This window comes from Branchiostoma belcheri, unplaced genomic scaffold (genome assembly GCF_001625305.1).
Source record: "Branchiostoma belcheri isolate BF01 breed outbred unplaced genomic scaffold, Haploidv18h27 scaffold3, whole genome shotgun sequence".
NCBI classification, from domain to species: domain Eukaryota; kingdom Metazoa; phylum Chordata; class Leptocardii; order Amphioxiformes; family Branchiostomatidae; genus Branchiostoma; species Branchiostoma belcheri.
The window spans coordinates 1,535,645-1,557,404 of NW_017803909.1; the positions used below are offsets into that span (position 1 = coordinate 1,535,645).

General features: G+C 42.2%; 2 protein-coding genes across 7 annotated transcripts in view; one reads left to right on the forward strand and one right to left on the reverse strand.

Annotated features, from left to right (window-relative positions):
• LOC109473741 (leucine-rich repeat and immunoglobulin-like domain-containing nogo receptor-interacting protein 2) overlaps positions 1-21,108 on the forward strand; it is a 29,251-nt gene extending 8,143 nt beyond the window's left edge. Inside the window, exons 1-5 of one of the 4 annotated variants that reach the window (XM_019773746.1) lie at positions 3,403-3,714; positions 14,462-15,479; positions 15,718-15,896; positions 17,580-17,728; positions 17,844-21,108. In XM_019773746.1, coding sequence (XP_019629305.1) covers positions 14,503-15,479; positions 15,718-15,896; positions 17,580-17,728; positions 17,844-19,586 — 3,048 coding nt within the window. In that variant the 5' untranslated portion in view covers positions 3,403-3,714; positions 14,462-14,502 and the 3' untranslated portion in view covers positions 19,587-21,108. Of the gene's footprint in view, positions 1-3,402; positions 3,715-7,379; positions 7,560-14,458; positions 15,480-15,717; positions 15,897-17,579; positions 17,729-17,843 lie in introns of those variants that run through there. The other 3 variants (XM_019773745.1, XM_019773744.1, XM_019773743.1) reach the window with 3 other exon arrangements.
• Positions 1-21,760, reverse strand: part of LOC109473739 (enhancer of mRNA-decapping protein 4-like) — a 73,007-nt gene that overhangs the window by 43,128 nt on the left and 8,119 nt on the right. The window lies entirely within an intron of this gene.

Here is a 21,760-nt window from a genome sequence, read left to right on the forward strand (position 1 = left end):
CTGTGTTTACCACCTGCCCATGCAGTTCAATATCTGGAAAAAAATGTTAGTGTACCCAATTTGAAAGTTCATTGCAAACATAGTCCCCTTTCTAAACCTGCTTTGCAGTCATATAAAAACAACAGAATCTAATATATATTATAATGTAACAGATCACTCAGTCTGGAGAACATGATGAAAAATTCAAAAGCAGAGAGCGAGTACACTGCCTTGACATATACGGTTGTACCTTTCCTAATTGATTTACCATAACTATCATTTCGACCAAGTCACCAGATTCAATAGTAGACAGATTGTATGATTTTCTTTTACAATATCTCGTAAATGGAGCAATAAACATTTTACTGTCATACCATATTGCCAAATCTGAAAGTCTGTCCTAAACCCTGTTTATACATTCTGTATAAATAAGTATTGGCTGGACACCAAGTAAATATTGGAATGATAAATTGTGAACATCAAGTCTAGAAATTGAAAGATTTACTACTTTTTGCACAGTTTTGAGTATGGGATGGTGGACAAGTAGCCTAAAATGATTGTTTTTTGACAAAATCAAGTAGCATATCTGATGGAAATCGCCGCAGAAGGCATCCAATCTGCTGAGAGAACTGAGCACCTTCAGCATCATCTCAGCCCAATGCACCTGAATTTGCCTGTCAATGCTGGTGGAATACAGTAGGTAGATTTTATTACTTGGGGTCTGCCATCGTGACTGGGGTTCCTGAACTGATGTTAGCAGCACCTGTGAACTTTGTACTGATTGCTACCATTTCCAATTACTGTACATGTAGATACCAACAATTTAAGAAGAGCAAACAAGCACGGTCTGTCAAATCAAGAATTATTTATTTCTGTCAGACCAAAACTTTTCATTCCACAATGGTAGTTACCTCCAATCTTCTCCTGCCAAGGAAGACTTCCCGCTGTGATAATTCCGCCATGACTCATTACCACGGCAACAAACATGACCTCTAAACTTTTATTTTCCTTTGGAGCGACTCCAGCTGTGTAAACGCCAGGTCATTTTCAGTGACAGTTTGACCTTCGCCAGTGTGTGACCAGCCATACTAAAATGTAGCCTTTTGTGCTGCAAGTAGGGGTAGTCCTTTAACGACCTTGGCCACAATGGGCAGAATACAAACAAGCCGGCTTCAGTCCCAAAACCCTGTGTAACTCTATCATCTATAGTCGTGATTGTAGCTTTCCCATAACCATTGAATTACATAGAATCTGTGCATCTTTAGATGAGCACATATCTGTCTCAAAGGCCTTTTAGTGATTACCAAGAGACAATGCTGGGAGACATCCCTTCAGGTTGAATATTGATCATAGGTTTTCCTATAAACCTAAATGTGTCCTCGAAATGGAATAAAATACTTTGAATAACTTGCATACCTTGTTATCTGGGGAGAAAATGGCTATTGACTGAGTTTGGGACCATCTTAGCTGAATAAGTATCTCTCTAAAACTCATTCATTGATTGGTGCACGCAGGAAGAACAAGAAGGCGCCAGGTAATTTTGTATCGAGTTTCTGACATCGGGGCAATAATCAGTAGATGGATGGAGATGGGCTCAGAACTACTTCAGGCCACACGGTCTGGGATTATTGCATTTTGAAGCTTGATTTTCCATGATTGATGGGTCACTGGTTGTATGAAGGGTTACCCCAAACTCAATAGACATTGATGACAATTCATACGCAGCCATTGACTCAATCTAGGCCACACTAAAACTACCAGCGTGGTAATTCCTAATAACACAACTGACTACAAAGCTGAGTTTGATGAGTATTTGGGCCTAGATAATACATAATTATGACAAGAGCTCATACCCAGCTATTGATCTATCCAAAGCTCTTACACATCATTGGGTGGCCGAATGTGGAATGTAAAATAGTATTGATTTTAAGCGGCTATAGCCCAACAATGCCTAGCCTTACTGTTACTGCATGAGAAGAATTGGAGTGGTAGTGTAGCATACAGAGCAGTCTATTCTGATGTTGGACTGTGCTTGATCTGGCTATCTTACTGTCCAGCTACAAGGTAATGAGCACAGATCCCCGCTGGGCAGACCTTGGATACGGTACAGTCTGCTGGGAGGAAAATGATGTACATGAGGGATTTTGGAAAGATGTTTGTCTCCAAAACTAATCAACTGCCCACCAGGCAACACTGCTAGTGGAGAGCGTTCTGTTTCTCTCCCAGCTGGAAATGTAACTTTTCCATCTCACCTCAGAATCAAGGAGAGTTAGGGCTGCTGTAGTTACGGAGGATCACCCTTCCCTGATGTAGACTTACCCATGCATCAAGGTTGTGTTGGTTACAGTATAGAGATAAGTCTAACCAGATAAAAGGTTAACTTTCGTGCAGGCAAAGAATAGAGATGGAATCCTGGCTGTAGATCAATGTAATCCATCACAGACTTTGTCCAGATGAGGAAAAGTAGATCAGTCTATCCAGGCTGCATGCGAGCCGTTCTCCTCATTGTCCTGTGGGAAACGTGCTTAAAAGGGATATTGAAGAGGAAAGGAAGCAATCTGGTGATTTATTATTGCTGCTGTTTTACGACTCAAGAATACAAATTATCGTCTCCAAAATTAGACAAGAACTGCAGACGATGCAGGTAAATGAAGCATTTGCCAGTGGCCAGCTTGGACATCAGTGGGAAGCCCATTTCATAAGGCGGTCAGGCAGAAATGATGACTGACCACTTTAAATCAAGGGCAGCAGGAGCAAACACTCCGAGCAGGGTGACTGGCTCGCACAGCACTGTGACCCATATACATTTTTTGTGGGAGTGCAGGATCAACATAAAATCCGCAGCTGCTGTATTCCAGTCTTTGAATAACAGCAGAGACTCAAGTGCACGAGGCAATTAACAGCCTGTAACACCATCAAAGGGAAAATCATGCAATGGATTTTTAGAGAACCTGCTCATCAGTAGGCTTTGAACTGACTCTACAAACATCATGTGATGTGGGTTTTTATATGCATGGCTGAAAATTCAAATCAGAAAAAAATAAAGCAATAAAGTTTACTGTGGATCCATTCCCTCAGTGTTTCACCTAAGATGTTAAATTATGTATGATATATGAAGGAAGAGATAGGGAGGGCTTGTTTCCTTGTTCAGCTTAGATCTCTGGGAAGATGCGGTATCTCCTTGACTGATGGTTGCTGCAAATCTTGTCTCGGGCAGTGATCCTCCTGGCAAGAAACATTATACAGTCTGCGGAGGGAAAACATGCGGGATTGTCTCCCAGCATGCAGGCTGGCTTGTGCTTTGAATCGATAACGCTCCTCGTCATTTCCATCACAAAGCACAAATTTGTTCCGCTGGGGAAAATTACACCTCGCACACCCGGCACTGGCTGAGCTAAGTGCTGTAATTCCGGGGAGCCGGAATCTGTTCTTTCACCTACAGGGGTGGGGAGAGATTCTCCAGCCTGCTTCCCTGCTCCAGACGTCACAGGCAATTTCTGGCAACTGTCCATTAATGCATCCACAGTAGTGCGTGGACTGCCAACTGGGTTGCCAATGTGACAGTTCCGTTACTCCCCGCTTGCATTCCTACGCTCTGATGGGAGCTGACAGGGAATTTCATGGTGGTGACGACTGTATCGTCATGGTAACCGGTGATGTGGGGAAACCTGAGCCGCCCGTGATTGTACCTACCTTACAGTCCCACAGTTCAAAGGTTCCAGGTCACACGGACAGGTAGGAGGTTATACTTCTAGGGTCTCACCTTGGTTTTAGAGAGATTGTAGTATGATAGTAAAATGAATTTGCTGAAGATGAAAAATTTACCAATTTCTCCCCAAATGCATGTCCCACCTTACTGTTAAACCAGGAATGCAGAGTTTTGGTTCATGTATGAGATTTTCCCCATGCAGTGCCATTGTTCCATTCATAGGGAAAGCCAGAACATGTTTTTATGTGGGAGAACGAAAAGTTCTATTTTAACAAAGGTGATTCAAAAGCTGGCTTGGAAATAAATTTAACAAAACAGTCTTGACATCTTTTACTTATATATTTGACCATTGGTTAAAAGTTAAAAATGATTCCATATGTTGACGTTCCATATGCTACTTAGGTTTGCTTGCTCTCTGCATGGTGCTGATTCTTACAGGCCATGGTAGAATGAAATGCGTTAACTGCTTCTGCAGTCATTTTAAAGGATGACGCATATGGCAGGAATGGAGGATGTACACTTACTCACTGAATAAGCACTATTACTGGAACACACCACTAAAGAGTACAGAGAGGGTCAAGATGACAAGTCAGTCAACAGTAGAGATGGGTGGGAGAAGGTTCACAGAATCAATTGTTAGCTGCATTTGTTGACCCGCAGCCCGAAAGGAAATGAATCTTTTACACTGTTTGCTTTTCGTTTGAAAGGATAAAAAGCCCGCAACATGTGCTTGCAGGGCCTGAATGGAATTTCCAAGTCAGTTCAAGCTGCCATCCTGAACTGTTGTGCAGGCCTAGGTTGCCATGGCAAAGTAAGAGCAGCACGCATGAAAAAGATGTTAGAACATGCCATGAGTAAAGCTGGTGAATGACTGAAGTCTGGTTGAAGAAAACCTGTGAGGAATCAGGTAAAGTGCATTTCAAGTCTGCAGACGTACAGTAGCTGGCTAGGCTTGACTAAAAAACCATACATTTTGCTTTTATACTTTCAACTATAATATACAATAGGCTAGCATAAGACAGTTTCAGGTAGAACTCTAATGTTGAGACATGAAAGTATCTGGATGAATGTGCTCTTGCTATAGTTTTCTCAGATTGTGCTGTTTGAATTGATTTGTAGCAACAGAAATAGTTGACCTTTGTTTGTCTGACAGTTGATATATTTTGAATGATATATTTTCTGTCTTGCTTTTATTTGGGTGTCTTTTCATGGTAGCAAATTTTGCCTGTGTTACCTTAACAGTCTGAGACAAAACAATGAAGAATACTGTCAGAGTACACAATTTGTCCTACAACTGAAACTCAACTGTAACAGTACCGCTAGAATGACCTTGCCAGGCTTAAGTAATTATTTAGTTTCCAAATCTCTCACATCAAAAGAAACTTCTGATACCAGTGTCTAGTTACACAAAAGTAAGAAAAAGTATGGGGCACGCAAAATTAGAACTTGGGACAAAAGTTGCCATGCTACCAGTGAAACTGATGAGTTTGAACCTTGTGATTAGTTCTCGCTGTGGTCACACTGCATGTAGAGCTGTCTGTTTGGGAGGGACATGGAGCAGTCTGGGGCAGGGTAATTATAGGGGAAAGAGTTTTGTAAAATGCAGTGATGACATGCCTCGCTGAGTCTGTACAAGTCGGGAATTAGAACAGGGTTATTAAGTCCCATTTGGCATACCAGGCAGATTAAACACACAGTTGTTTGTGAGCAAAGACCAAGCCCAATTTTCACAATCACCCATCCAGCTTATAAAAGGGCTACAGATGGGTTTCAGGCAACACTGCCTGTTGGAGTAACTTGCCTCTCCGGATATTTCAGTTAAATCATGGCCTAACTTGTTAAAGGAAACCTTCACTAGTGCATCTAAAGGTATGACTGCCTGATTCCTGTATCTCCATGATGATAGATAATGATTTGTAGTACTGACATCTCCAGTCCTTTCCTCTAGACCGTGGCTACTTCATCTCTGATTCATAGTAATTACAAGTAATTCTAGCAAAACCTTAATCATAGCAAACTGCATGCTCAGATTTTGTCTGGTAGCTGGTTGGTAGATAAACTTATTGTAGTTAATACATAGTTATTTACTTCTTTCCCTGATATCTGCTAATATGCCTATGGCATGGGTTACTATGTTTGTAGAAGGTAGGCAGGAGGGTGAGCAGTACTTTTTGGGTAACGTTACAAATCACTGCAGGTAATTTTGGACCAAGTGGTGAAGGGAAAAGCTGCTGATTTCATGCCCCATCAGTGCTGCATGGGACCTCATCATTTACCATTGTCACCAGTATGTTAATACGTGGTACCCTAACCATTCCTAGATGTCTCTGAAGACTGGACACACTGACCACACTGTTGCAATGGATACATACCATCATGCACTGCAACCTTTTCGTTCTCATCATCTACTACAAGATCTACAATTGTATCATCACGATGACAGATATAGTCATTTATTGGTTGGGGACAGCTGTTATGAGGCACAATTGAGTGGAAAAATGACTGACAATGTCTCATAGGAAACCACTGTGTATTACTGCTAATTATATGCGAGCACTCGGAGGGCGACAAGACACTGATGTTACACTCAATTGAATCTATATTGCCCCATCATTACCTCACACCCAGCCACTGTCCCCTCACACCCGGCTATTATGTCTGGGTGATCCGTCAGACCAGTGACAGTACAGGTCAGGGAGGCGGGACACTTCCAGGTTGTAATATAGTTGGAGCATCCATCTGCCCATCATACATGTGCATGTAATCCTCGCTGTGCGTCAGCTGCAAATAGTATGGGATTGTGCTTTATGGCTATTCCAGGGGACCTCATGACAGAAACAGTGACTTTCTACACAGTGGGAGAGTTGGTGAGCAGTGTCTCTTTTTTATAGTTCAGCCTCATTGTTCCTGTACTTGCATACTTAGATTGAGTTGCCACCATTGTTGTCTGGGACACAGAGTACAGATGTTCTGTGTGACCTTGTGTCATCAGGGTACAACCTTTGTTGGATACAGACTTTGCCTTTGCATAAGACTGGCTGACTGAGAGTTCAGAATCACTGGTTCCTCACCTGCTTAGAACTTTGAATGACAATGACATCAAAAAGCTCAGCAACATCGGCACATATATTCATAATATCATACTGTACATTTGATCCAGACCGAAAGTCCCAGATAACATCTCAATACCAGGATGCATTTATATTTATACCAATGCAAATTCTGTATAGACCACTGATAGTTTGTGTTTGATATACTCTATCAGCGGCATCTTCTTGATCTGGTCTTGTTTTTCATGTTTCGAGAAAAAGGAATGACACTCTTGCCTGTAATTCTTCTCTCTGACTTGGCAGTATAGTGTAGGTAATGTGCATACATACAGAGTATGGTGTGATATATAGACAAGATCCCTTCACACCTAATTTAATCAATGCATTTCCTCCATGATGATACAGGGGCCATCATACAAGGTTAAACCCCCCACCTTACAGGAGACTTGAAGGCTCCACTTGACCTGTTGTGAAAGTTAAATTTCCCAACTTCAAAGCAGGGAAGTTTCCCTTTCATACATCTCATGACACCCATCCAGGACTGTAATTTCCCCATTCTATCATAATGCAAAGTCATTTATCTGGCAGAAACAAGCCGCGAGGGTTACAAGTCAAGGTCGGCCAGTTCATTAGGAAACCTTTTGTATTGTTGCGGCGACACGGAGGCATCGCAGGCGCCGTGATTCAACCGAGTAGCCGTGACCCGGCCTGTAATGGTACCAACCACTAACTTCTGTATCAATCAACAACAACCATTTCAAAGTCACCCAGGTGAACAGAGGGAGGTTGGGTGTGCTCTTGACTTAACTTTCGCATTTCAGGTAAGATTAGAGGAATATAAAATGTATCCATACATTTTGGGGTGAGATTGCGGTTTGATTGCGCTCAGCATGGAGGGGATCTTTTTGCCCTTCTCCCACCTAGTCATGAGGAAAATTTATGTCATGAGATGGCCCATTGGGGTCATATGGGCATCCTAGCATGCACTATTATGAACTATGTCCTCAGGGAACATCCTGTGTTCACTAATGCAGCAGGACTTTTCAGTTTCCCCGCCGACCGTTCGGCCGCGTATGGTACCGTCTGGGGCGTGCTGTGAAAGTTTGCTTGTGCTCTGGCATCTGAGGGAAACGTTTGATAAATACCATCACTACGGACTGAAGGTAAAATGTTCCATATCTGCCTTTCCCTGAAGTTGACTGGGTGGCCTAATGTTACTCTATTTAATAATTGTCTAAATGCTTTTTAGGAAAGTCTGTTATTACATCCTTAGCAAGGATATTCTTGTCAGCATGCCCTCTTTTGTGATTATACAGATCTGAAGTTATGAGTCAATATGACATTTATTTTATCTTGTCCATAGAAGGTAAATCAATCAGATGAGAGTTGTATTTTCCCTGTATGTTTATCTGTCCTGAGTGTAATTTTGTTGGAGGAGAGGATCAGGACACAGACATGTCCTCATATCTGGAATCCCATGGGATAAAGTCAAACAATGGGGATGACAACACCGACCAGGACACGACAAAATACTGTCTCCTGCAGTCTTTCTGTATTCTGCGTATGGATTTAGCCAACATTTTTTACCCTTGGGGAAAATAGGGACTCTGTTCAGTCGCTAAACTGCCTGAAACATGTCATGTATCTGTAGCAAATTGCATGTATGGGCAACATTTGTAGTTTCCTATACCATATTTCCAGTTCTTATTTCCATCCATGTGCAGTTTGTGCAGGGATCACAACAGTACACCCTACCCCCAGATACTAGTATACTGAAGATACAGGAATTATTGTGGTCTAATAGACATAATTGTCTTTTCTTGTTCACTACAACTTCATCAAACTTGATTACAGCTGATAGCCTAATAGTATATCCTATCTTTTTATCTCAATGATGAATAGAATAGGTACTACACAAATCCAAATGCTCATCGTTTGCCTACATTTAACTACAATATGTTAATGTAAATTCTGGTCAATAGCTAATACCAGGTTATTTTTACCCTATGAAAATCATACGATACCTGGAGTCAATTTTAAGGTGATAAATACTAAAACCCAATTGCAACATACTGATAGCTATTGTCTCTCTCTTGTTTATGATAATCAAGTGCCATTATAGCTTTTTCATATTCCAATGGGAATGAATATCTTGACAGGAAAAAAATGACTGCTTATGTAGGTGGTAATGGCCCTGTGTGTCTCCATCCTTTACTGTACACTTGACAGTCTCCCCTACAATGTAGGCACTGAGGGAGACAGCAGAGAAAATGACATTAGGACCCTTTGAATAAGCGTCTAAAGAGATTAACTGGATTTACAATATTGCACCTGCAGATAGACTGCACCTATGCATCCAATGGTGGCAGTTATTTATGCATTGTCAAAATTTCTCATTTTGAAAACTCAAACTTTCTTAATCTGAGCTCTGAGGCAATCCAAATCCCTTTGATTGTATCTGTGAAAATGTGTTTCATAAGTTGCAAAAAGGGGAATTATGAGAACATTCCCAGGGGGGTGGGATTACCAAGGGAAGCATCAAGTAACACTAGTCCCCTACATGTATACTTGGCAATGCCCTAAAGCTATGCACACAATATTGGCTGCAAAAAGTCCGCTTTCTGATTTTTGAAAAAAAAAGGTCACTGATTGTTTTATACTATATCTAAATCATTCTGACACATTTTGTTTCTTTCAATTTAAAAATAATTTTAAGTTTGGAAATATCGTCACTCACAGTAAAAAGACTACATTAAAAGTATTGACATCTCAGAAGAAAAATTCTGAGCCTTATCCCACTATCTCCAGCGCATCTTAGTGGATATGATGGAATACACTGACCTTTGCCACACTGGTGCTAAATCACCAGCCAGCCAAAGACAACCTATCTTTTATGCACACTTGACAGTCTCCCAAAGGGTCTCCAACACAAAATGGCTAAAAACAAAATTAGGGAGTTTTGTATGAAATTTTAACAACTTAGTAATGGCCTAGGGACCCAAAGTGACAATGTGAATAATGAAACTTCTCCCGATTTCATAAACTGTCATGAATGACTTCTTGCTTAATGTTGCTGTTGAGATGATGTCACACTGTTTTGAACATTGATGGTGAGATATCGAAATTGCTATGAAAGCAGGTAGACCTGATAAAACTAAGCTGCCAGAATAATTCATAGCAATTACATGCACCTGACTATATGAGTCATTTGCCATACGAACCGAAATTACTGGTAACAGCAATGAGGCAACTTGATTCACATCAAATGCAGTCCGAAGCCATTCAAAAAACATCACAATCAGCATGCAATAAGTTAACAAGTCTTTTACTCAGACAAAATTTCTGTTCTGTAGATTTTGAAATTTGCTGATATTTCTTCATCACAAAAGTATACAGCTCAGTCTTTATTTTTTAAACAGCACCATTTTACTCATAAATACTGTAGGAATGAAATGATACAAGACTGACTGAGAAATTTCTTGCTCATCCATAATATTTTCCATGCGGTTTCCAAACCCTTTCTTTACATGTAATATGACTGCACAACTACATTTTGTACATGCACATCTCCCACAAGGTGCACCCACAAAATCAGGTTCAGCAGGAAGATCTATTATGCCTAGCAGGAGATGGTTGAGCACATCCCGGGAGCCTGAGACTGGGGCTGCCCATGGGACACCATTAGTTCTCACTTCTCACTGCTGCTGCGGTGATGGTTGATAGATGTGTGATAGTCCGATAAGAATATGCAATTGTTCATGCCTTGGTTTCACATCACCAACAAGATAGCTTAACATCCCTAGAATTATACAATTTCTGGCAGACAATATCCTTAATGGTAAACCTATCAAACACCCACTTGTCCCTTCCCTCTATTCTTTAAGATGCACTTACATGATGTAGCTTGCAAGAATCAGATCCCTGCTGCCAACTTATAATGGATGGATCCATAATAAATAGGGAGATTTGTATCAACTGAACTTAATCTAGCTTTACCATACATATTGGTTAGATATCATTGACACTCATTGAAAGAATTCATTATTTTGTTTCCTTGGAAAAGTTACAATGATCTAAGAATGATCACCATGTATATAGTGACGGATTTACGATTTGCATTGAGCCTAGATACTACCCAGCAGCTGCATGCTGCCTCCAAAAGCTGCAGAGGGATGAAACAATTAAATTAATATTAATGTGTAAAACGAAAGCCAGACTGCATGCAATATACCCCATGTCATGTAATGGTTCTACTAACTGGCTGCAAATCTTTTCAAATTGGGTGTTAGTCACTCTGAATGGGAGAAAAATCTTTCTGATCGGGCACATGTCAAGAAAAAGAGGTGACAAACCTTTGGAAGGGGGCTATCACACCGTGTGGCATATGGCATCAAATTGTGCTTGGGATCAGTAACACGTCCTTAAAGGTAGGCTGCAAATCTTATCCAAATGGAGACAAACAGTCCAGGGTATATAGTGCTTGATTGAAAAGAATGGAGCAAACTATTCATTACAATGGCTGAAGCCATTGAACTATTTCAAGGCCCCATATTGGGGTAACAAGAAAAAAGTTCTGAATCTTACTGAATATAAGATACTTGAATACTTCCAGGTTCTAGGATTGTGAATATTTAATCAGCTACTTACTCAAGCAGGGTAACTGTGTGAACTGTTTACAGATATTATTAGACCACAGTGTAATAGAATACTAACGTTACATGTAGTAGAAAGATGGAACAGGAGCATCCAAGAAATATTGACCTTATGAGACATGCAGCAAATCAAACTGCAACACAATGCATGGAGTCTATAAAAGTATGAATGTCGCCCTTAAAACATTAATCGTTAAGCCATTACATTGGAAAAGAAGGGTGCATCTTAGGTGTCCTACCAATAAATGAGCAGAATTTGATGGTTTTGTAGGTAGGTGTGTCACTGGGAAGGCAATCAATAAATTCCGGACAGCTAATTCCCAGTTCTTAAGTACCCTGCAGGGTTATAGAAGCTAACCAAGGATGAACAGTCAGATTCGAATCTCTCCCTAACAGCCAATTTTCGGTCCCAATTTTCTAACTGAAATACCCGCAGCCACACTCAAACGTTCGTGCCGTGTCCCCTGAGAGCAAATTATTTCCCTGACAGTCAATAAGGGAAAAGAAGTTGGATCCCTGTGTACAGGGGTGACACACACCCAGGCCTCTGTGGTGCTGTAAACTTTGATGTTTGTGAGCCAGCTCTTACTACAACTGTCACAAAATTTCCTACGATCGATATTCACAAACTAGACAGAGTTTTCGCCAACACTTAAAAACTCCCACCCCTCCCAGGGGAGCCCATTAAATAGTACAGTACCTAGAGGGACATGACAAAAATGATCAATGCACGGGGCGCCAGAGCACTACATTACTGGCACCCGTACATATCCCTGGAATAAACAAGACCTTGGTGAAAGCCAACTTAAGCCTGCCCCTGGGAAGGTACATAGCTGGCTTTTGTGCAGTAATAAAGAAGCATGTGGCAATTTACTGACTTGGAATATAATCTTACATTGTTCATACATCTGTGTACAGCAGGAAGCTATGAAACACTGATACACGAAAATATCATGTGCTCACAAGATTGATGAGATTGTAATGTAAAGTATGCATGTAATGCAAAACTGAACTTCTGCTGCATATTTACATATGATTTAGTAGTGTGGCAATGATCTATTAGAAGGGAGCGATGAGAGCTGCCAGGTATGATGAATTGTTGTGGCCTATATATTTGCATACCTGTACTCTTAAGTATACCAACTCATCTAAACAATAGGTTAAATATGCAGTAAATGGCTTATCACTGTCAAGGTAATGGAGTAGTTTAGAGATCATTTAACTATAAAGAATTCAAACTGACATCATTTTAAAGCAAACACTATGCTGTTATACAATGTATAAGCACAGGAGGAAAGCCTATATAACTAGTATAAGTCTGTTAATGATGACTGCCACTGTTTCTGTTTTGCATGTTTGTTGGGGCATATCAAGCTTGCACCTTTGTTTCATACTATGTATATATACAGATAAGCAGGAACAGGACATATATGACGTTGTGTGGTATACATGTAATGTATGCCTGTATTGTATACAGAGTACTTGTTTTAAGTACTCAAGCATATTGTTACTGAACAGGACTGTTTTCAGTAAAATTAAAAATCAAAGACATACTGCAGTGTTGAGGGGATCTAATTTCTATACCCCATAGACCTTAATAGTACATTAACTAGTATGGTAACATCTGTCTGATGTTCGGAAAACAGATCCCAGTGGAGGGGGCCAAAACTATCATTTCAATAGGAAACCTCAATGATAATGAGAGGACAGATTGGCACAAAATGTCTGGCTGTGCGTTTCTGCCTCGTTGATCACACTTGGTCAAATGCCTGTGAGAAGGTAAATTTAGAGCATAATGACCCGACATGCAGGGCTCAAGCAGGCATACCCCAGCTCATTTACAACCCAGATGATACTGGGATGCTGAGCCACCTGTTAAAATGTAAATTTTAATTGTCTAACGACTCAAAGGGATGGTACCCGCTCTTAAAAGATTCATTTTACAGCTTTCTGCCTCGTTTATTATTGGAACGTACATGAAAAATATTGATGTAGAGCTGGCATGTGAGATTAATGAAATGCCATCTGCATAACAAGATCGACCAACTTGAAGTTTTATACTGTCTAAGAATCAAACATGTACATGTCTGTGGGTTATAAGCTTCTTGTTCAGGCATTATAGTGGCCTAAAAAGACCTCCTTGTCAGAGATTACTTCTAATTGTGGTGAGAATGAAATGAATCAACCAAACTTTTAGTAAGCATGACTTGAGAATGAGCGATTAATGCCATTTTAGTCTGACCTGAAGCAAAAGGGAAGTTTCAATCAGGATTACGCTTTAGATGGATGGGACCAGACAACTGTTACAGGATGGGGCTTTGATTGAACCCGCCGTGATTCCTATCCAACCAGTTGTAATCCTGGATTCATTAGCCGCAAGAAAACAGGGCAGGGTCCGACACAATTATTTATGAAGCATCAATTTGCAATTTAAACCTAGCCAACCAAGGAGCGTTCATCACGATAGCGACTTGTGGCGAGAGATGGTTTTGGTAATGTAGCGTGTGTGCAGCTGCCGAGGCAAGATAGCAGGCCGCAATCAGCCCCCGGAAATTACTGGCACACTCCACAACCAGAAACAAGTGACTTTCCGTGCATACTAGATGGGAGGACTGGGAGTTTCCCATTGTGCGATAGCTGATGTCGCCCAACCTAAATGTCAACTGCCTTTACCTTTGAAGCTCTTGGCACTGCTGACTAATCGGTACATGCATATCTCTTGGAGGATGAAAGAACATAGTGCTCCTGAGTGAAAGGCACAAGGCAAAGCAGGTTAATGTTCTGGCTGGGACACAACCAACAGTTACATCAGTGCCTAAATGAAGCCTGGGGGAGACTGAACCTTGGGCTTAATAGTTAGCAAATTTGTACTGCTTCACAGCTACCTAAAGATTAGGAATGATTCTTAAGAAACAAAACTGTTACATTACAGTAATAACTTAGCAGACAATGCATGGTACTCAAATGGCATTGTTCCAAATCAAGATGAAAGAAACTTTCATGTTTATGTTTATGGCTGCTATGTCATGGCACTGGATAATGTATAAATAAACATGTGGTTTATGTTTCAGGTAAAAGCTCAACACTGAAGAAACGCGACATTAACGACTGGATGTGGATCAAAATGGCCACCTCACACGGCATTGCTCTGGTCTCTGCAGTCCTGGCTACCCTACTGATGACTGCAGGTGCCTCGTGTCCTGAGAGGTGTCGCTGTATATCCGGAGGGGTGTACTGTAACGAGGGGAACATGCAGCCCCTGCCCAAGAGCTTCCCCATCAGCACGCACACCCTGTATCTGGTCGGCTACAACCTCTCCAGCATACTGAAGGACCAGTTCACCAACCTGCCACTCTTAGACAATCTAAACCTCAAAGGGAACCACATCTCCAACCTCGCGCCACAGGCTTTCGCAGGTTTGCCCATCCTACAGGAGCTGATCTTATCAGACAACGAACTTGTCGTCATCCCTCGGAAATCACTCGTAGGACTACGCAACTTGGAAAGGCTGTTTCTTAGCAACAACTCAATCATCGCCCTTAATGGACAGGCGTTCCGTGACCTCTCCAGCCTGAGAATCTTAAAACTGGACAGGAATGAAATAGTCTTTATCTTTGGCAGCGCCATGAAAGGTCTGGAAAGTTTGGAAATGCTCGATCTCTCGAGCAACCAGCTTGAGGTTGTGCCAGCCGAATGTCTCCATAACCTGAAGCAGCTGCGTGAACTCAACCTACAGAATAACAAGATCCTGGCGCTGAACGACGACGGTTTCAGCAGTCTGGGCAGGCTGGTCCGCCTGTACCTCGACGGCAACCGCATCAGATATGTCTCCTCAAAGGCGTTCAATAAGTTGGACTCTATCCGCGAACTGACATTAAGAAACAACCTCATCACGGTTGTTCCTGGACAGGCTATCGGACTGGCCAAGACGTTAGAGATTTTGCGCCTCGCAGGAAACCCCCTCAACATGTCCGACCTGAGCTCCCTGAGAGCCGCTCCGACCATCCTCGAGCTGGACCTGGCAAATATCGGACGCCTATCCAAACGGGCACTGCTACCTCTGGAGAATCTAACTAACCTTAATATCAGGTACATGTACGTCCTCTCTGCGTAGATTTAAGTTTCATCTTTTGGTATAGAGTTTACTGTTTATATTTTGTACAGGCTAGGGAAGCCTTCTGATCTAGCAGGTCTTGAACATTAGTACTGCAAATCCATAGTCATTACATACGGTATTATCAGGCAAGTAGGCTTTATGCAAAAGCTGTAGTGAGTAATTCATGTCTAGTTTTGACAGCAGTCTGACCCAGGTTGTTTGAACCCACAGTAACTGCTCGCTGACCAGTGTGCCCATCCTGCGGCACCTGGTGACCATGCAGGTGCTGGACCTGTCCTGGAACAACATCACCGTCCTGCCACCTGAAGCCTTCAGCACTATGACTGAACTAACGCACCTGCGGCTCAGCAACCTCAACCTCAGCTCTGTAGAACCCAACGCCTTTGCAGGTGAGATACAGCTGAACCTCATACACCTGTTCTGTGCTAATATTAAAAAAAATTATTACTGTGCGATACTAAACACATTCTGTTTTAGAGTCAGATTTCTACATAATATCAATAATAAGCTTTCCATAACATGTCACAGCAGGAAACATCGTCAACAGACTGAAACCACTTAATTACAAAAACATGTACAATGTGCGTGAAGCCTATTTTCCTCATATGAGGATATTAAAAGTCAACCTGCGCTTGATATTGATAATTTTTCCTGCCTTCAGCAAGGCTTACTATGATTCCATTCCTGGTTTGTTGTCTGTTTAGTTTATATATACCTGCTAAGCACATCCTCTTTCTTTATTGATCTAGTCTAGAAGCCATAACCATGTTTTTCTTACTAACACACATTTCTGTAATTATAACCTCTTAAATTATTCATTCTCACAACACGGTGCTGCACTTTCATGCAACTATTGGTTCTGCATGTCAGAATGTAAGGGTCCTTAGGGATAGACAAGACAGGAAGTTTGTGGTCAGATTGTGAGTGTTTATACGTGCATGGACTTTGTTCGTAGTTCACCAACTTTCCTGCTTTCTCTGTAGAATATTCCTGTATGAATCTGTATATTTTGTCATGGCCGCCATGTGATTTTTCCCCCATGTCCATGATGTAAATCTTCCTACAACCCCTTGTGGCCCCACAAACAACATGATTCAACACTCGGCACCTTTCCAGCCGCTGAAATGCAGCAGTCTTATCTTCACATGTGACTGCCTACATGTACATCAAAGGCCCAAAAGTTATTGATTCATGGTTTCAGATTCTGTGCTCGTTCAAACTTCATTAATCATCTTTTTAATTCCACAAGACCTGACGGTAAGCAGACTTTAGAAGTACAGACCTTTGATTGTCGGGTCACCTGTCTGGTCAATAATGCTAATTCCCGGGAAATAGGGAGCACAAATTTGCCTCGCATGTTGATTTTCCACGGTGCAGGTAGTAACAACTTCCCCCTATTGATCGTTTGGAACCCAATTTGCTTTCACTTAGGCTGGGAGGCATGTCGTACATTTAGCTTAAGTGCAGAACCCCTACTTTCGCTGCTGATGGCGGCAGAGGAATGATTTCGCTTTGATCTACTGGCAGATAAAAGTCTTCCAATTTCCTTTCATACAAATTATTTGGCTTTAAGTCGACCCGGAGTCACTACCATCCATTTTACTTGGGCAACACTTTACAACACAGGGGGTCCCACAGATCAACAACAGTGCAGGGGAGATGGTATCATTCCTTGTAATCCTGCCAAGTCTTTTATAACGTGTGTACCCTTTTAACCTCAGTTGGAGGCTGTTCTTACTTGGGGCATTGGGATTTACAAAATGTTGTGATATAGAATATGGTCAGACTTTATCGCCACTGTTGGTGAACTGTTATTCTGTCTGATGTCTATAGATGTAGGCATTTTCAATAATGATTTATTCACAGCATTTAATGCAACCCAGTCAACACAAACAGCACTGATAATTGGAATACATGTGCTACACGGCTTCCCCTCCTTCTTTCCTACATGCATCTGTCAAAGTTAACTTTCACACCAAACACCCTTTTAAGACTCATCCCATACTTTGTTCTGAATGTTAATATCAACTACAATGATGACAAGCTGACAGTACCTATAACTTCTATTCCAGGGTTGATATCACTACAACACTTGTCCCTTGAAAACAACCAGCTGATGACCTTACCAAGGGACGTCTTCTTACCCCTCAAGAACCTGGAACTGCTGGACCTGTACAACAATCCCTGGTCATGTGACTGCCGACTACTCTGGCTAATACAGGTAAGAGCCCATCACAGCTTGTGTAGGATAACAATTTGCTGTACCAGTATCATTTTCCATCATCTTTTAAAGGATTGTGTAAAACTCTCCTAAACCTCTCTTTGTTGTCTTACAGTGGGCCCGGTTCAAGAAATTTTTCTTCCCCACTTTCCTGTACATGAAGTGCTCCACCCCGGCAAATTTCAAGGTGATGAAGTTGTCCCTCGCTGAAGTTGATATAAAAAATCTGTCCTGCATCTCTCCAAGGATAGTGAGCTCTTCCAACGACCTCTATCTTAGTGAGGGAGATCCAGCCTTCTTCAACTGTGAAGTGTCGGGGTTCCCCCTTCCTGACGTGGAATGGTTGGGTCCAGGAGGCAAGCCAATTAAACACACTGGGGATGGGAGGCGCTTCCCCTCAAAAGAAGGAACTCTGGAGATATTCAATGTGTCAAGGAAAGATGCAGGCCAGTATGTCTGCTGGGCAGGAAATGGAGGTGGGAATGCCACCCGATCTTTCAACCTCACAGTCACCGCGTCCACAAAACCTCGCTCATCTACCATGAGTAACACGGCATCAACATCTTCTGGTACGACAAGAGGGACTACCTCAACTGCAGAGGGCGCTACACAGGGCTTTGGGATCCTGGGGAACCGTGTCTCCATGGCCATTCTGATCGGCACAAACGCCGCTGCCTTCCTTGCTGGAATGCTTCTCGTCACCCTGATTGTGCTGATCTACCTGTTCTGGTGCAAGAAGAAGACCAAGAAGAAGCCAGTCGAGACTGCTGTGGACAAACCCAACAGGAGCAGTCGTCCAAATGACTACCAGCCAGACGCCAGTACCCAGACCACGCGGGTCCAGGAGGTACGGCCGCTGGGACAGCAGCCGGAGCAGCGCCCCCTGCCCGAGCAGCCCTCCGAGCCAAAGTGTCCGGAGCGTGTGTACGAAGCCATCCCAGAGGTCGACCTAGACTCTGACGGCTCCCAGTATCACACCCCTCTGAAGCATCCGTCAGAGTACCAGCCAGAAGTGGTCGCCATCAAGCCATATAGCAAAGACGACAGGCCTGAGCAGACCCTAAGTCCTGGTGTGGCTGAATCTGACACAACCAGCAACAGAAGATCCAACACCTTTCCTGACTTCCAAGACATCCACTCACCCCAGGCAGCGGCCACGCCGACTCCCTTAGAGGGCCCAGCCAAGTCTGTCTCCTTCAGCACCAAGCCTGAGGGTGGAGGCACCTTCTCTGATGCTAAGCCTCTGCCAGATGTGACGGCAGACACTCCTGCACCTGCACGGGGCCACCCTAACCTGAAGAAGTCCACCAGCCGCCCGTTATGTGTGGAACAGTCCAAGGCACCACACGTTGGGTCCAGCTCTGTTCCAAATATCCACAGTGGGAAGCAGCTGGTGGCATTCCTGGACGGGTCCACACCTGGAGGGCTGTCCAGCACCAAGGACAGCGGTCACCACAACCATCACAACAACAAGTCTGCTCCAGGTATATACCAGCCCCTCATTAGTCAGAACTCTGATCTGGGGCCCGCTACAAACGGCACGGCCCGACCTGCAAACCAGGATCCCTCCTCTGGCCCATTGACCTCCAACCCTTACAGGCCGACGGAACAGGCACCAACTCGCGGCAAGTCAAACCAGACATACAACCCTCCTGAACCTGTGCCAAACACGGAGAATGACAACAGCGAAGACTACAGTATGGAAAACATAAAAGAGCCAAAATACTATGAGTTGGAAGGGCCTGACTCTCCATATGACTTTGAGGATGGGGGCACTGAAGGTAATGGAAAGGGGAAGGAAGTGTACTTAGAGTCCAATCCACCAGCCTTGGAACAGGTGGGGTCAACAGTAGTGTAACTAGATCTGTATTGATGAAACCACAACAGTACAGTAAGAATTGTAAATCAAGAACAGACAGCTTTCTCTGGTAAGACAGATTAGACCATGCATATCAACTTTAATGATCCACTCAACTTCTACCAAACAATTGATGTGCCATTGTAATCTACTTGGCACTACATGTATATGGTACATTTTGTATCACATGAGGACCTACAGAACTCAGATTGAAGCGTTATCTTGCATGTACAATGTGAGACTGACACTTTGATCAGATTGATAGGATTTGAATATATCTCTACATGTTGTATGGGAATTCCTGTGCAGTGGGTGTGTAGTTCCTACTGTGAGGATCTCAGTATAGCAGGTCCTGTGCCAAAACAAAAAGTCTTATATTTGCTGGAACTTGGTGATAATGTTGTACAAAAGTCACACTATGGGAGAAAACAATGGAACATTTTCATGCGGCTAATGAATCTGGTCGTTTTGTTGTAAATGTTTTTCTGTTTGGCGCTTGTTTAAAGCAATGTCTTTGTTGCTTGTTGTATATTGATTGTGTTCATGAGAAATGATTCTTGCTGTGAAAAAAGATATCAGTAGAAATAATTACAGTCGATGATAGCACCAAATGGTATCAAACATATTCATAATGACTTAGTCTTGGTACAACAAACATCACATCGAACTGCCCTCTTGGCAACCAAGGCAACTGAACAGTCATCTTGGTAACCATGGAGATTCAGCAGCCATCTTGGTAACTACGGAGACTGGGCCAAGCTCTCAGCATTCTTGTGCATGAATGTGTATGTATCAAGTCAGTCCAAAAATGTGAGGAGTCAAAACTGTTCCAAATGGGCATGTGGTGAAGTTTAAGACTGTAAGTAATCATATGTGTTTACCAATACTTGAATAGCAAAGGAGTATAGGAGGTGTATCATTGGTCTTAGCATTGGTCACTTGTGGGAATGAAGATGGTGCCTAAAAACAAGGGTTTGATCTACGTTTCTAAGCAAAGTGTGTTGCAGAACTTCCAGTATGTAGAATTTCCAGTAGTGTTCAATTTCTGTAAATAACATGCCTAAAAACAGAGAAACAACAAAACTTGTTAAGGATAGAAAATGCCAGACATAGAAGTCAGCCATAGGAGATAGCCACGTGATTATGGCAATACTTGATCTACCGTGTACCATAACTAATGTTATCATGTTGCCAAGATATATCTGTGACATCAAGGCAATCTATCATTGACATTATCACAAACAGCATGAACAATTTTAGACAGCCTTGTAGATACACAGAATCACAAAGGTTACAATACTTAAGGCAGACCTCTCACACTGGCAATGCTAACTTGTCCACACTGTAATGCCTGTACTGTCAAGCCTTCCCAACACTTCTCTATGTAAATACATATAAGCAAGGAGCTTACTGGTTGTGATGATGCAGTTCTGTAAATAAATGTTGTGACTGTTTAAGGCTGACTACTGAAATTTATTGCTTGTAAGTTTCTGACTCTGCTACACACTCACAGTTACCAATACAAAAGAAAGACATAGGGGGGCACCTAGCAGCCTGTATGAAAATTGCATCAGTAGCTAACAGAAGACCAAGAACCATTCAGTATGTACAATATGTCTGGACTCTGGTGAATCAGATACATATACAATGCAATAATAGACAATACCACAACAATACACCAACATGTTATCAGGGCAAACAAAGATCTATACAAAAACTGTAGATTGCCTATTTCTAACAGGGCTCCAAATTAACTTTTTGACCTAGGAGCACTGTGCTCCTAACCATAAAAAGTTAGGAGCACAGGCTAAAATCTAGGCGCACCAACAAAAAATATTGTATTGCAAAGGTGTTAATATATTAAAAACTAAGCTAGATCATATTTCCTCACTTTAAAAAAAAAATTCTATCAGCATCCTTAATTTTGAAAAAATTGGGCATAGGTTCCCCGGATGACCCCTAACCGGGGGCCAACGGTGCTTCCACAAGTTCAACAAGTGAAAAATACATGATACAAAATGTACATGTATTTACTACCTGGAACTTGGAGCAATTATTCCCAAAGGTGTACCTGACATTGATATATTAAAACCTAAACCAAATCCTATTTCCCAAACAAATCACATATTGACACAGCTGAACAAATAAAAATGTGATCATGTCTATAAACTCCA